We start from the raw sequence: 16562 nt of genomic DNA, 5'->3' as shown, positions 1-16562 counted from the left end.
TAGAAGCCCACTAGTCTCTTCCAGTTGTACCAGTTAATTAAAAGTGTCCCCCCCCCCAGAACAAATCCAGCATACTTCAACATAGACCTTGTTTCAGGTGTGACAGCACTTGAATGTTGCAGAATGCTGCAGCCAGCTGCTTGAAAGCTTTGCATGTTTTAGCCCTGTTCCCACTGCACTGTCGTTAAACCATGTTTCCAAAGGTGCTGCTGGTATTTATGGATTCTCTCTTTTAGCAGGAAATGGTGGTGGTCACCAGCAAGAGTAATGAGCCAGAAAATGGATCTCCCCATCAATGTGGATGCTTTCAGCCTAATGGGATCAGTGTTGGAGGAGGAGGGAAGTTAAGTACTACCTGATTTGGAGTGTCTGGGAATACATCGACTTGGGTATCTCCCACAATATATTTCCCATGCCCCAAATAATTTATGGTCAGGGTATATGTTTTTACTTTGGGAATACTCTGGTCTTCCTGCTTGTGCCAAAACCAGGGCCTCCTGCAAACAGTGCAGACACAGTGACACCACCCCAGGGGCCAGGTGTTGCAAGGGAGGATCTGGGACACGTTGACTCACCTCCTTTTGGTGACATAAGTTCTCAGAAAGAAAAGGAATAGCAGTGACCACTCTGGTCACAATGGCCAAGCAGCTAAACCCATCACCCTCTGAGTGGACACCCACCCAAGCCTCAGGGCTCTGCTGTGTTTTTGGTTAGCCCGGCAGTGGCACTGGCACAGGGGTTGCACCGAGACTGCCTTGCAGAACACAGATTCCAGTTAACTCTGCAAGTTTATTTTAGCCTACAGTGAAATGTGGTAAATTTTGGTGCTGTCGCGTGTTGTGATGTAAACAAGGTGTGCTTATTTATTGAAAATATGAATAGTGCTCTCACCATGCCCTTCTAAGTGTCTTAAGTGGGCCAGTGCATGTGCTGAGCATTTATCTGCATACCTTGTGCCTGCATCATGTGCAGTAATAACGTGTTTTTCTTACGTGTGCAAATACTTGTGTGTTCGTAGCATCTGACACGCGGGGCTGTAGCTCGGTACTGCGGGGTGAGCCCGGCCCGCAGGCCTGAAGAGGCTGCGCGCTCAATCCCCCCGCACCCAACTGCGCTCAGCGGTGACATCTCCCGGCGGTGCGGTTTTCCTCTCCCAAGACGAGTACGCAGGCCCGCCCGCTCCCGCCCCGCGTCCCTCCCCGGGACAAGCGGCGGGCGGCAGCGAGTGCCTCGGCTCAGCCCGCCTGTGAGGCCTGACTGGGCCCTTGAGGCCGGGAGTCCCCGCCCGGCGGCTCACCGCCCCTCGGCTCGGCCCGGCCGCTGTCCCGGCTCCCGCTTCCGCCGGGCGCTCGCTCGGCGCCGCCTGCAGGAACCGCCGCCATTTTGTGACGGGAGGCGGCGGGGCCGGCCCGGCGTTAGCGGTACGTGAGGCGGCGTCCCTGCGCCGGCGGGGAGGAGGAGGTGGGTCCGGGCTCCGCCTCGCAGCGGGGGTGCAGGCAGGGCGGCGGGGGAGGCTGGCGGACGGGGGCGGCTCCGCGCTGTCTTGGTCTCGCCTGGGGTGTGTAGCTGCTGCCGGAGAAGAGAGCTGGACAGGCGGGGAGGAGAGGGCCGCGCCGCCTGGGAGCCCCGCGGGCAGGGTCGGCCCAGCGCGGTCACCGCGGGCGGCAGGAGGGGACCCCGAGGAGCCCCTCAGGGGTGTCAGCCCGGCTCTTCCCGGGAGCGCGGGGTGCGCCCCGCACTTGAGGGGTTTCTGAGCTTGTGAGGAGGTTTGTTGTGGGCAGTTCTCATTAGGTGCGAGTGATTAAGTGGTGCGGTCTGGCTTGTGAGCCCTCCGCCCAGGCAGCTCGTCCCGCCCGCGGGTCTCAGCCCACAGGGCTGGGCTGGGCGGGAGCCGCCTGCCCCGACTGCTTTGAGTTGGGTACAACAAAAGCCGTCTGTAAACACAGGGGTGGCTTTGTGTATTTTTAGAAAGCTGATGCAAAAAGAAATTGCCAGAGACTGGTATGCACAATGCAATTAGTTCAGAACTAATTACGGTATTTTGTGTACTTTGTTTACTGATTGTAACATACGAAACAATTGGTGAGAACATCTGACAGTTTCAGAGGCAATTACCAAAAGTTTCAGAATATAAAAGTTACGGTTATTTATGAACACTTAATTCAGCTTCCTTGTATTACAGTAGAGACTTGGCAAATGGACCATGTAGGTCTTTGCTCTTTCTTTGAGACCCTGAATAAAAAGAGCCTGACTCTAAACAGATCTCAAAGTTTACAGCCTTCTTAAATTTGGGTGGATTTTGAGAAGTACAACAAAACAAGTGGGTTTGGGTGGCTCCTGTACTAAATCTCACACCCTTTTCAAAATTGATGATTTTGTTTGCTTTCGTAGCTTGGAAGAATGCATGTTTCTGCTTCTATATGTCATCTTAGAAACAACTAAACTCTCCAAGGACTGACTTTCAAAATGGATTTTTCACTGTCAGAAAATTTATCTAAGTTTTTATTCAGCTATATATAATACTGAAAACTAGCGGTAAATGGATCTCTCTGTATTGTTCCATGTTATTGTTCCACTGTTATTTTAAAGTACTGCTTTGCAATACGTCAATGCTGTTAAGACCAAGATAATTTTTAAACAAGGCAGTTTGTAGATCTTCTCAGGTTGTTAAAGTTGATTTCTAGGCTTGCAAATGTATTTTTTTCCTAGATTTTGGGGGGTTTTGTGTGTGTGGTGACAGTAAAATGTGTAATACCTTTCTTAATAGTGGTAGTTTCTAACAACTGTAACAATTTTATTTCTAGTGTACTGAAGCATGTTTTTACCAAGATCTGTTAAAGTCAAGAGGGCTGCTGATGATGACAAAAGTTGTATGGCTAAGAAAAATAAATTGTCTTCTGGAGGATCTTTGCTGGAGGAGACCACCGAGTTCCAAGACTGTAAGTCAGGCAAAACAGAAACTTCTGCTTCAAGGTGCAATTTGAATGAAGTTGTAAAAGAAAGCACAGAGCCTGTAACTGGAGATCTTGGTGTTGCTAACACAACTTTGGGAAAGGACAACCAAAATACTGATGAAGACAGCTCTTCAGAAGAACCCATTAAATCCTTCAGCAAATCTCAGCGTTGGGCAGAACCTGGAGAACCTGTATGTGTTGTGTGTGGTCGTTATGGAGAGTATATCTGTGATAAAACAGATGAAGATGTGTGTAGCTTGGAATGTAAAGCCAAACACCTTCTACAACATCAAGAAAAGGAAAAAAAGCTAAAAACTGATCAACTCACAAAAGCAGAATCTCAAGCAGAAACTCACCTGCTTAATACACCTTATTTCTACAAAGATCATTCCTTTATTTTAGGTTTGCAAGATGAGCAGATTGAGAACCTTAAACTGCAGTTAGGTATTGCTGTCCAGGGCCAGCACGTTCCAAGACCAATTATAGAGTTTGAACACTGTGGTTTTCCTGAAACTTTAAACCATAATTTAAAGAATTCTGGCTATGAAGTCCCAACTCCCATCCAAATGCAAATGATCCCTGTTGGACTATTAGGGAGGGATATTGTGGCTAGTGCAGACACCGGCTCGGGAAAAACAGCTGCCTTCCTACTCCCTGTTATTATGAAGGTTTTGAAAGAGGTAATGAAACTTTGTGTGTTTAGGGAACGTGGTTTGCAACTTTGTCTCTTGGATTCCCAGTGTAACTCAGAATGTGATTGCACGGGTTTTAATTGACATTCAGTGATATGATTTACTTTTGATTGATGGAGCATTGTTTCTCGGTGGGGGGGGTGTGCTGATTACGTTTAATGACTTTCAATGTTTTTTTGCTTTGGTCAGGAGATAGAGCAACTCTATTAACACTACCTAGTGTACCGTTTCTCCTTGTTAAAAAGGGTAACTTAATTCTGTGGTAAATTTCCTACCTGACTTAAAATAGCAAGCAAAAGTAATTGCAGGCACTCTTCTGGTATTTGTTCCTATATCTTGATAATTCAGATGGCCAAAAGGGATTTTTTTGGCATTTGTGTACTTTCAGAGAGTGATTTCTGTTGGAGTATGTTCAGCTGACCATCAAATAACTACAGGAATTTGGGGTTGTATAATTTCTGAAATCCTTGTCTCCCCTTTGGTACTGTGGGAAAAAGCAATTAAGAAAACTTCAGCTTTGTAAGAACATGAATGTGTGATGAGAAGGAATGGCAAACAGTATACTGTACCTGTGTGTGCTTTAGTGTTGCTTTTTGCTTTAACAGTTTTATTCAAAAAGGGATGAATAAGAATATATTTGAAAATTTTGGACCTAATTCTAGTTGATGTTTGAGACTGTTTAGATGCCTTTATAAGGCAAACAAACATACACACATGTATTTATTTTTTTCAATTTTTTTTTCAAATGAATAAAGATTATTTAAGTGACTTTTAATTTTTAAAGTGCAATAGCATTAGTTTTAAGAATGGAAGTATTATATGGGAACATTTAAGAACAGGGGTATTACAGCCCAGTACCTCCTCTGTCTGATTGTCTTTTAAGTCTGGAAGACAGTTGAATGCTTACAATAACATGCACAAAAATGGAGCCTCAATGAATAATATTTCTCTACATGATCTTATTCTTCATCTCCAGGTTACAAGTTAATGTATACATCACAAAATTTTGTTGTTGAAAAAAATTTTCATTTTTAACATAAAAGGAGATGACATGTTAAGAGCATAGGGGTAATCTGGTTATGAAATGTTTGACAGTTCCTGGCTTCTCCACATCTATGTAGATACCTGCTTTTGTGGCAGTAAGTTGTTCAGTTAAACACTGTTGCTCAGTTGAAAATGACTCAAAAAGCCTTTCTTGACACAAATGTTTAGAAATGTAGTTGCTTCGATGATGCAGTGGGATAGGAACAACTTCCTCCTGTTGGTCGCTTGTAAATATTCCAGTTAAAGACCAGAAAGAAACGCAGAAACACCATCCAGAAAACTGCTGAGTTCATGATTGTAGTACCAGTATATGAGAGAGCTTTATCTGCTGAAAGGGTGATCAGTATTACTGAAATAATGCACCTTGGAGCTAGACTGTTTTTCTACCTTTCCCCTCGGCCCCCTGTTTTACCTTATGTACATTTTACTTTGTTAGTATGTGTTAATTGGAATCAGGAATCTATGCTAATCTGAGAGGAATTCCTACCAGTAGTTTTTTGTCTTCTGGATTGCAGAAGTTTCAGAGCTGGTAATTTCTTTGAAGGTCCATATATATAAGGAACAAAAGAAAAATTAAGACTGTATGACTTTAATGATTCATCTCTACCTGGCTTACTAATAGCGGGTCAGAAGAGTTTTTGATTTTGTTTTTGAATTTCAAAGACACATGTTTTTGCTGTATAAAGTTCCTATCACTGCTTACCTTCTCTGGCTAATACCTAATGTTTTTACTTAGTGGTGTGCAAGACAGTAAAGGGAAATAGTCTGTTCCTGTAATACCAAGACTTCCAAACCTCTTTTTAATGACTCTAGATTCAATTATCATCCTGTGTTTTGAGTTCATGTGGAATTTATTCTGAATATCTGTTACAGATTAAGTGCAATAACTAAAATAGAAAAAAAAACAATCTTTACAAATGACAACTAGCTTTCTTGGGTGTTTTTCATTGTCAGGAAGGTATTCTCACAGTGTATTTAACACATACATTGATTTTTTGTTTTAAAAAGTTGAGTAATTGAGGGATAGACTTCCCTGGCCTGTTAAAGGTGTAATCCTTCTGTCTTCACATAGAAAGGGTATTAGCAATCCAATTGTATCCACAGTAGCTGGGAGATTTTAATCTTGAAAGGTTTTTGTCTAAATAATAAGGCAGTTCCATGTTTAATAGATTTCCCCCACTCTTTCTAGACTGAAACTCCATCTGCCCTTATTTTGGCACCAACAAGGGAGCTAGCAATTCAGATAGAGAGACAAGCCAAAGAACTGATGGCTGGTTTACCAAACATGAGAACAGTTCTCCTAGTGGGAGGTTTACCACTGCCACCACAGCTCCATCGTCTCAAGCAGAGTATTAAGGTAAGGACTATGGCCTGGAAAGATCCTGCAGAAAGTTTCGTTTTCATGGTGTTCACAGAAAAATGTTACTGTTGACGTGTGGACATACAAAGATTTCCTAAGTCTAAACTGTTAAAATAGTGTTAGCCCTTGAAAACTTTTTTTCAAGTTGTTTTTTCTTTAAATGTTTTGACTTCTGCTTAAACATATAATAGCTTTTTTGGTTTTGAAAAAGTTTCATACATGATATTGCTGCTTTCAAAGACTGAAAGAAGCCATTTTTTAGACAAGGGGTTATAGTTTATAGCAAAGATAGTTTGTTTTTAATGCAGATTACATTGCTTATGTTTAGACACTTCCATTAGAGTTCTAAAAGGTCCGTTTCCCTTTTGAGGTTTCATAGTATATTAAGTTATCTATAAATATTTTAGGACTTATTTGAATGTAAGTAATTTCCCCAGTTAGTGCCCTTGTCACCTATGTGCTGCAACTTTACAGTTTTTCTAGGACAGTCATCTGTCTTGTCATGGAATTTCTAACTGCTCTTATTTGTTCGTTTGTTTTTGTCTTTTGTTAGGTTATAATAGCAACACCTGGAAGACTTCTTGAGATTTTAAAGCAAAGTTCTGTTCAACTGCATGGCATAAAAATTGTAGTGGTGGATGAAGTAAGTTTCTGGCTATTGAAGCTGTATTGCCTATACAGAGGTCCTTGAAGAGCCATTGTGGGTGCCTAATCAAATTAATTAAGCATACAGAGTGTTCATTATAAAGATAAAATATATTTTTTAAGAGAAAAATTATTTTTAACACAATTTGAAATGCATTTGAACAATGCATGTTCTGTTGTCTATAAAAGCCTTAGATACCTGACAAGGTAATGCTGCTAGACCAGTGTGAACCATTCATTTTTAATTTTCTCACCTGGCATTTCTTCCGACTGAAAATACTCCAGCATTTGGATTATTACATGCCAATCATACACATTATGGTTTTTCTGTCAATTCAAGTTCAGGATTCTGCTGTTTATGGAAAAATCTGTTACAAATGTAATATTTTTCACTTAGGTGGATACCATGTTAAAAATGGGTTTCCAGCAGCAAGTGTTGGATATTTTGGAAGACATCTCTCACGATCATCAAACCATACTGGTGTCAGCCACGATTCCAGTGGGCATCGAACACTTGGCAAATCAGCTTCTACACAATTTTGTAAGAATAACAATTGGAGAAAAGAATCTGCCATGTTCCAATGTTCGCCAAATTATCTTGTGGGTAGAAGAACCATCTAAAAAGAAAAAGCTGTTTGAAATACTAAATGTAAGTGTAGTGTTTTTCTCATAAAAACAACTTATAAAATTATTAATGTCTTTACACATCTCTCAGGTTCTTGTCTTTAATTCTCATCTGTGTGTAGTGAAGAGATGGTGTGAGGTTAAGCATATAACTGCAGTGTAACTAGTTCAGTAGTTCTGCAGTGTAGGAGCTTTAATGGCAATTTCAGGGTTTACTCCACCTCTGTGGCTCACATCTCCTCCTGTGCAGGAGCAAACTGGATTCTTGTGCTGGGATCCAAGTTAAAAATGATAATTTGTTTGTTTGTTTGTGATTTACAGTATGGCATCCCAAAGATTTGTAATGGTCATCTGTGAGTGGTAGAGGAACAGGACTTTCTTAAACTGTTATAGCTGCTTTATGGCCTGGGAGTGGTTTGTCATTTTAAAACTCAGTAAAGAAAGCTAATTTAGTTATTTCTTGAATTTTCTTTATACAAATAGTAAGACATAACTTTTATGAGTGCTTTGGGGGGGAATTCTGGCATCTTGGCTGAGGTTATCCAATAAGAAAATATGAAATAAGAAAATAAGAGTCTTTAACTGAAACTCAGAACTTAAATAAATCCTGAATTATTATGTAACATTTAAAGAAATAAAATAAGGCTTCTGACTTCCGAAAAAAGCATGTATTGATACAAACTTAGGTTCTGAGTCTACAAATCATTATATGTTTATTATGTACAGACTGGTATAGTTTCATGGCTGGTATCTTGTTCCTTCTTATCTAGAGTCTAAGAATATTTGTTCATCTGAAAGTGTTGTTAATATTAGAGAAAGTGAGCAAAATAAATCAAATCCAAGTTGCTGATAATGAGCAGCAAACTGTTGTAATACCTTCTTACACAAACTGTTTGATTTTACAGGATAAGAAACTCTTCAAGCCTCCAGTGCTGGTGTTTGTGGACTGTAAACTAGGAGCAGATCTGTTGAGTGATGCTGTTCATAAGATTACAGGATTGCAATGTACAGCTATGCATTCTGAAAAGTCTCAGGTGGAAAGAACAGACATATTACAGGTTTGTGCCTCCTAAAGTTATGGGGGGTTTGATAGATTTAAGTGGCTTTTTTTTTTTTTTTTTTTTTTTTTTTTTTTTTAAGGTGGCTTCATTTGAATGAGTTAAGTCATAATTTACAGCTTTTCTGCAGTAAAACCTGGACTGTTGCTGGAGTAGCAGGCAGACAGATGGGACCAAGCAAAACTGTAGATACTAATGCTATTTTAAACTCAAATAAATACTGGAGACTATTTCATAGGTTATTTGCTTTGGAATGGGAATTTAAATTTGCATTTAACTTGAATCGATTTTTTTATTTTTTTAATTTAACTTGTGGCTTTGGTCTCTTTTTAATTACCTCTGTGAACTATATTCCTATTTAAATCAAGAATACAGGGGCGGGCATTCTCTCTTCTGCAATAGAATAATCCCACTGGGTGTGTTCTTACACTGTATAGCTAACCCTAGCCTGTGCTTGGGGAGTTTCAAAATACAACTAAGGAAAAAGAATTAATTTTTGTTTATTCCTCGCTCGCAGGGATTACTTCAAGAGAAATATGAAGTTATAGTAAGTACTGGAGTCCTTGGACGAGGGCTTGACCTTGTCAATGTCAAACTGGTAGTAAATTTTGATATGCCTTCAAGTATGGATGAATATGTACATCAGGTAAATAAATTGCTAAAGCATTATTTGAAAAGAGTACTGAAATATGACACCCACCTATGGAAATTTAGATGTAGATGTAAAGATTATTTTTCTCTCAAGAATATTGTTTTTATAGGAGAGAAAGGTGCTGAATCTCTCTTCTATAAGTCTCTTATGTATATTACTAATACCTATAACACTGTTCTTGTATCTCCCACATAAATTACTAAAACCTAGAAGAGTGTTTTTATATCAATTATGTTTGCAGTATTATTCTTCCTGGTTTGTATTCTCTTGTATCATTTTGTGTCTATGGAAAGCAAAGTTTACCATGTTTTGACTGTCTGTGTGAAGAAGGGCCAAATACCCCTCTTTGTGCTGCAGCTCATCTGCAGTGTGGGATGTGCCCATAACACAATCAGGAAACCAGGTGTGAACTTGCTTTTCATTCCATCTTCCTACTCCAGTATCTCCTCTGATTTTTTTGCTGAGGATTTCTTGCTTTAAAAAAGATGATGTGTAGGCTGTGCATGTGTGTGTCTATTTATGTAAATATACACGCACCCTAACCGAAGGTTGGCTAGCAGATTGAAAGAACTAATAATTACCCTCTTTTTAGCACTTCTGAAGCCATGGTAATCTACTCCTGTGTCCAGTTTTGAGACCATCACTACAAGAAAAGATAACAAACTGCAGGGTCCAGGCAAAGTCAGGGGCCTGCTAAACATGACATGTGAAGAGAGGCAGAAGGAACAGGGCTTGTTTGGGCTGGAGGAGAGGTTTAATTGCTGTCTTCTGTCTGGTGATGGGTGGTTAAAGAGTAGACAGAGCCAGGCTCTTCTTGGAGATGCACAGTGAAAGGATGAGAGCAAACAGTCACAACTTGCTGCAAGGGAGGTTCTTCTGGCCTCGTAACAGGGAAAAATGTTTTGCCCAGGAGAGTAGTCAGGCAGTGGAACAGGCTGCCCAGAGAGGTGGTGGGATCTGTAAGCTTGGAAGTGCTTGAAACTCCATAGGACAAGGCCTGGAGTGAACTGATCTAACTTTGGAGTTAGCCCTGTTCTGAACTGCTGGGAAGGACCTCTGGAAGTATCCAGTCTCATAACTCCTGAAGTATTCTGTGTCACTTAACTGCACTACATCTCTCTGATTTTTAATTCTCTTTCTGCTAAAGTTTCAGGCAAGTAATAAGTAAATAAAAATGGTCTTTCCTAGCATCAAAGCTATACCATTATTAGTGTACTATCTCTGCTGTCTCTTCCAAAATAGAAAGTCTTTGTGGATTGTTTTCTAATTTGTTCAAGCACTTTGGATAATATTGAGAAATAATTTAAAGTTACTAGAACAGTGAAAGGACTTCTTAAAGGTCATGCTTGTACATATTGTGCTTGATACAAGATAAATATATGTGGCATTGCTGTAATGAGCATTTTTTAAAAAACATTTCGTTCGAACCAGATTTACTGTAAGCCTTTGCCCATGGGCTGTATCATATATCTCAGCATCAATATTGGACTTCTGGTATGTCCCATAAACAAGTGGTAATTTTAGATGTGTTTAAGCTGAAGCTTCAGATCTACATTTCCTGAATTCAGGAAGTTTATTAAAACTTTGTGCTTCGAGGATGAGATAAAAAGAGTCGGCCTTGTCATTTTGGTTAGTTGCTGTTTTGTAGCAGAAAATAAACTTTAAGGATATATGAAGGATTTCCCTTTAATATTGCTACCTTAAAATGAGTTTTTTCATTTTCAGGTTGGAAGAGCAGGAAGGTTGGGTCACAGTGGAACTGCAATTACTTTTATTAATAACAACAGCAAGAAGCTCTTTTGGGATGTTGTGAAGAGAGTAAAACCAACGGGCACCATTCTTCCCCCACAGCTGCTTAATTCCCCATATCTTCATGACCAAAAAAGAAGGGAACAACAGAGACTTAAACAATTACAGAATAGCCTTGTAACAGGAGATAATATTACGGACATTATTAGAAAACACGACAAAAATAATTATCAGAGGTAATAAAAATATATTTATAGTTATGTAATTATAATGAAAGTGTGATTAAAAATAAATGTGGAATTATGTTGCCTTGTATGTTGCCTTTTTTAAAGAAGTTAATATATTCATTTTTTAAAGGAGTCTCATTTTTATTTCATTCATTTTGAAATACAGACCGTTGCGGGCTTGAATTACAGTCAGGCCTAGTAAAAATAATCCATGTAACCCTTTTTCAAAACCAGTAGTCTTTGGCGTTGCTTGCAACATAAGCTGAGATGATATTCTTTGTTTTAATATTTCTGAATAATAATTTCAGACTTCGTGTGAAACACAACTCTTTGTGTCCTTTACAAAGGACACCCTAAAAAAAAAAAAAAAGAAAAAAAAAAAAGACAACAGGTCTCTGAAAACAAGCCTCAATTTCTTCCTGTTAGTTTACATAAAAGCTTCCACAGGGAACATTTCGCTGAATCCTCAGTATGTTCTCTGGGGGTTTCTTGTGAACATACATGCCAGTTTTGTTGGTAAACAGTACTGAAAGATTAGTTTCGCCTTTATTGCCTGTGAACCACTTAAAAGTCCTGCTCAAGCACTTTGCAACAGCAGAAATACTCAGTAGTATAACTTCATTGTAGAGAAATAGAATAAGACACATAAGTTAAATTAGAAGTTGTGTTCTTATTTAATGAAACTAATAGTATTTACTTGTTTACTACTCATTTGTATAACTTGCCGTGCTCTGACACCAGATGCTATCTCAATTTTTTTAGGAAATGAGGACAAAACCATATTAAGGTAGTGTTGCATGATTTAACGTCTGAAGTCTGAGACAGGTCGTAATCAAATCTTTTTTTTTTAAATCTTAGGCTGAGGCTTGGGAAATTCGTGCTGCTGTGATGCATCATCCCTTTTTGGCAGACTGAGATGTCCCAGGTAGTTAGAAGTTAGCCCTGTGCATTGCCTGCTCTTTGGCCAAAGGACAGCAATACAATAGAATGAGTTAGTTTGGTAGGAAACTAATTTTTAAAAGTTTAGTAGCTGATTTTTTTTTTTTCCCCCAACTAGAACCAAAGTCTTACTTGCTGCAAGGGAGCTGATGGTGCCAGGGGTTCTTTAATAATAAGAGATTTATGTAGTTACCAATGACAAAATCCTGCTATGAATTCTGCTAATCTGAAACCTATTTATTATGATTTATTCTACTATTTTCTATTCACTGTTGCTACTACTACAACATAATCTGGTACAGGGAAAAACTCAAGTTTTTAACTTGCTTTTCCTCCCCACACCATACTTTTTGTCTTCCTCTGCTGCACTTTTTTTTAACTTTCTCATATTAGCTCAGTAGTACAGTAAGTGCCCAATCTGTTATAAAACGCACACATCCTTAGCAAGAGACCGGTTTTTGTGTCTTGTGGTGATTTCGTGAAGCGGTATTTGATAATCTTTTTCATCCTGCAATCCTCACTCTTCTCCCGTTCTCTCTGATGGGAAGGCTGAGAAGCGCTGCGTTCTGAGCGCTGCTCGCCGCCGCCTGTCGAGCAGCTCCCTGTAGCGGGCCGGCTCCGTTCGCGGGCTGGTGGGTACAGCGGGCTCATCGGCCGCAGGCTGGCGGCGGCGGGGCAGCCCTGCAGAGCAGCAAACGCCTCGCTCCGGAGAGCGCTGGGGCCGGGCAACGGGCCGCGGCGCTGGGAGCGGCCCCGGAACCGCTGGGGCGCTTCGGGCTCGAGGGCGGCTCCCAGCGCCGGGCCCGCCCGTTCTGACGCGGTGTGGGCGGGAGCCAATCCCCGCGGGCCCGGCGCATTCAAACGGGGCAGGGAGTGAGCGCGAGGCCTGGCCGGAGCGGCGCGAGGGCGGCGGTTGGGGAGCGGCCGCTGTGAGGTGAGGGGTCCCGGCGGGGGCGGGTGTCCCTGCGGCTGCTCGCCGTACGGGTGGGACGTTGTCTGGGTCGGTAGTGCGGGACGGTGTGCTCCGGAGGTCCTGCCCCGCCTAGTCCCCTCAGGTCAGTCGCTGCTCTCGCCTTCTCCCTGCGGGCGGGCTCCGCCACCCGGCGGGGCCCAGGGGCATTTGCAGCGCCGCGGTCCTAAAACGGATCTGTGGCTGTGCCGAGAGCCTTAGGCGGTCTCGCCTGCGGGTTTGCTGAGGGATGGTAAAGATATCGATTTCTCCTCAGCTTTGAACACTTGAGTTTCATATCTTTCAACGAGTCTTGAACCTTATTTTGAAATGAAGGAGATTTTAATGGAGAGATTAAGGTTTTCTACAGAAAAGCTCTGTGAATATTTGTGAGGCACAGCTATAGCAACAGGAGAGAAGAACTGTTATTTTGCTGCCTGTTTTAAAGTTGAAAGGGAAAGATGTTCTTCTCAGAAAACACTAAAGCAATTCATGGCTTACGACTGTGTTTATTTACTGACTGCTAGATGGAAACACAGAACGGGGATTTTACAGCTCATGGAAAGTGGTTTCCTGTGTCAAACTGGATTGAGCAATAAATATATCCTGGTTGGAAATTCTTGAAACTTTCCTCACAGCTTTCGAGTTGTGAAAACCTTGAAGTCATGACACATGTACAGGTGGATGTAATCACATAAATTCTGAGAGTACTCCAAAAACTATAACTTAAAAGTGTAGCATTAAAAGAAACTTCTGTTGGAGCATTGCTTAAATAGTTGCTTCTACATCTCCTGCTTTCCTTTTCCCCCACCACCATCTGCTTCTTTTGTTAATGATGTGTGCAGTTTTTGAAGGATGTAAGGCAGGTGACTCATTGTTGACTTTTAATAGCAAATTAATTGCAACTGGCATGTCTGTAGTGGGTGGTGATGTCAAACATATAACAACCCAATAACTATGATGCATATGCAACAGTGAAAGCATGCTTTTCTATACAGATTTGGTATATACAACATTCTAAATAATATGTAGAAAGGATGTGGAGCACATTTTACAGTTTTTCTTCTGTTCCCTAGGTGAGGGATCTTTTTTTTTTTGCTATGCATGCGTGTACTATAGTGAATTAAAATAACGTCCAAACATATTGTAGTAGTCATATTTATTAAGTATTCTATTCTGATAGTGCTTATTCTATATCAAAATACTGTCAAAAATCTCCTTTCTAAGTTCACAGATTTCCTATTTGATGTTAATAACTTTGTTCTATTGGAGTCTGTTAGTTGTGAAACACTATGTGCATAAATAGTTGTGAGTGAGTGGAAGCATGATCTTGAATTCCCTTTCTTTGGGAACCATGGTAGATAATTTGGCAGAAGTGTGATCTTTGTTGCTAAATAGATTGTTCTTTGTACCAACTGGTGCTTCTTCATGATGTTTGGTTTACTTTCTGAAACAAATAATATAACTCAATAAACAGAATCAAATAGTCTACTATTGGCAGAAGCATTCATTCAAATATAGAAGAATGACTTTTTTTTGTTTTAAGTGCTGGAGGTGAAATGAGATGTTAATTATTTAGCAACATAATATTCTGCAGTATGTGTAAAGAGCTCCCTGTGCACCAAAACATAACTCACACTGGACATAAGCATAATAAAAAATTTTTGCTTTGTCTCCCCAGGTTCCTTAAGAAGCAGCAACTAGAAATGATCTTTTAATAAAAGTTTTGTACTTCTTGAAAACCTAATCTTAACTCGCTGGTAGACAAAATGCCTATTTACACAGTTCCTGCAACAAGTTCTTCTGAAGCACAATGTGCTACCACTTCGCAGAAGACTTCTTCACAGAATACCTTGTCTGGGCAGCAACTGAAATCACAGGTATCAGGAGAAGAAAAGGATAGTCTGCTTTCATGTTCACAGAATAAGACTGAGGAGATAAATAGGACTTACGTGATTTCAGCCTGTAAAAAAGTGAGAGACCCATCAGCTACCTTTAAACTTGAAAGCAGATTAACACTTCAGAGAAGACCTGGAACAGGAAAAAAATCAGTGTCCAGTAGTGAACAAGTGCATACAAACGCAACACAGGGCGTGGAAAATATACAAATGGGCAAAAAACTTGCTCTGCAGAGACGTGTAAGGACTGGCTCCATAGAGAACAGTAAAATCAATCAGAATACTGTGCCTGGAAAAGAAAATGATGACTCTGCTGCACAAAGACATTACAAGATTGCACTTCTGCCAAGTATTAATGATACTCATGATAATAAACTAAGCTTTAAGTCAGCTGAGGGTCAGTCAAGTACGAAGTTGCAGTGTAACCTGAACAGCAAGGATTCCTTTGGCTTTGCTGATGGTATGTGTGAAAATGATAGATGCACACGTTTAAAAGATAGGACAAGTGCTGCTGACACAAGATTGCAAAATGAAGTTCCTAAGTCAGAAAAATTAGTTGCCTCCAAAGATATTAATAGGATATCAGGAGAACAACTGAATGAAAAAGGTCGTATAAATAATCTAGCTGGAAAACAGAGGTCGCAACACTTCATGGTAAAACAAAACAATTTGGAAAGACCAAGGACACCAATAAAAGGTTCAACAGAAAGGTTTCAGCTTACACCAAAGAACAGTATTTCTCAGGATCAACCATCTCTGTCTACTTCAAATAAACAAATTACTCATCTTCAAATTCTTGCTGAAAAGAAAACCAGTGTCTCCAGCTCTCTTTCTGTGAGTACAAGTTCAAAACAAAGAGAGAACAGAGAAACTCTGGCTGAGAGCAATAGCACTGAGAAAGATGTTTTCAAAGTGGAAAACAGCAAAGTGACTGTAGCTGTGCGTGTAAGGCCTTTCAGTAACAGGTTTGTATCCTGGGCTTATTTCTGATGCTGATAGTAGCTTTTATAATGTATGTTGACTCCTGCTCTGTATTTTTTGAGTTGTTTAATCATTGACCCAATAAGGATATAATACGTACTTTGAAATCAGCTGATATTTCATGCGACATTAAGACAAAGTGAATTAAAACTCTTGATAAAATCTTTATAGGCCTTTGGGGCCTTTTTTTTACATATGCATTAAGTATTTTGAGCTTGAATACTTTGTTAAAAAAAAGCATAATGAACATACAAAGATTACTGAACTTTTTATTTTTCATAGGCAGTGGATTGAAAAGACTAACTTAAAGCCATGTAGTTTATGATTTTGTTTCCCCCCCTCCCCCTTTCTATTCAGAGAGAAAGATGAAAACTCGCGCCCTGTAATCTCCATGAGTGGTTCAGAGACAGCGGTACGAAATCCAGCCACCAACCAAGTTTACAGCTTCAATTACGACTTCTCTTTCTGGTCTTTTGACAAACGTCATCCTAACTTTGCAAGTCAAGCAATGATTTATAAAACTTTAGCAGTGCCACTCCTAGAAAGAGCTTTTGAGGGATATAACACTTGTCTTTTTGCTTATGGGCAAACTGGTTCTGGAAAATCATACACGTAAGTTCTAATAATAGTTATTAAAATTGTGTAAGAGCCAATTGTTATGCAATGTAAAGTCATGAAAAGAGATTATATGGAATAGATTTCATAGTTATGTGAAACCATTTTAACACAATTCAATATTTAAAACAAATTAAAAATAATAAAACCATATCTATAATAATTGAGACAAAGT

At 40.1% G+C, this 16562-nt stretch overlaps 3 protein-coding genes across 9 annotated transcripts in view; 2 read left to right on the top strand and 1 right to left on the bottom strand.

The window, feature by feature from the left end:
* The first annotated feature begins 1092 nt into the window (after positions 1-1092).
* DDX59 (DEAD-box helicase 59) lies at positions 1093-11081 on the top strand. Of its 3 annotated transcripts, none has more exons than XM_082053234.1 (8): positions 1093-1421; positions 2805-3634; positions 5880-6047; positions 6604-6693; positions 7093-7344; positions 8225-8377; positions 8895-9023; positions 10755-11081. In XM_082053234.1, the coding sequence occupies exons 2-8, from the start codon at positions 2816-2818 to the stop codon at positions 11016-11018; spliced, it is 1875 nt and encodes a 624-aa protein (XP_081909360.1). In that variant the 5' UTR covers positions 1093-1421; positions 2805-2815; the 3' UTR covers positions 11019-11081. The 3 variants fall into 3 exon arrangements, with proteins under 3 accessions (XP_081909360.1, XP_081909359.1, XP_081909361.1); XM_082053233.1 differs by having other exon boundaries at positions 1095-1461; XM_082053235.1 differs by lacking the exon at positions 1093-1421 and adding an exon at positions 1565-1766.
* A 156-nt stretch (positions 11082-11237) lies between these two features.
* On the bottom strand, positions 11238-14323 carry LOC309439959 (uncharacterized protein; the record flags this gene model as incomplete). The annotated part of the gene is made up of 3 exons (XM_082053152.1): positions 11238-11358; positions 12379-12940; positions 14306-14323. The coding sequence occupies 3 exons, from the start codon at positions 14321-14323 to the stop codon at positions 11345-11347; spliced, it is 594 nt and encodes a 197-aa protein (XP_081909278.1). The 3' UTR covers positions 11238-11344.
* The window catches only part of KIF14 (kinesin family member 14), a 31152-nt gene continuing 25941 nt past the window's right edge, over positions 11352-16562 (top strand). For 3 of the 5 annotated variants that reach the window (XM_082053227.1, XM_082053231.1, XM_082053230.1), the window contains exons 1-3: positions 12808-12878; positions 14575-15756; positions 16130-16384. In XM_082053227.1, the coding sequence (XP_081909353.1) occupies positions 14663-15756; positions 16130-16384 (1349 nt within the window). In that variant the 5' untranslated portion in view covers positions 12808-12878; positions 14575-14662. Of the gene's footprint in view, positions 11931-12807; positions 12879-12981; positions 13000-14574; positions 15757-16129; positions 16385-16562 lie in introns of those variants that run through there. The other 2 variants (XM_082053228.1, XM_082053229.1) reach the window with 2 other exon arrangements.

This window comes from Streptopelia decaocto (genome assembly GCF_964273445.1).
Source record: "Streptopelia decaocto genome assembly, chromosome: 5".
NCBI lineage: Eukaryota > Metazoa > Chordata > Aves > Columbiformes > Columbidae > Streptopelia > Streptopelia decaocto.
This window is presented reverse-complemented; position numbering and strand designations above follow the sequence as displayed.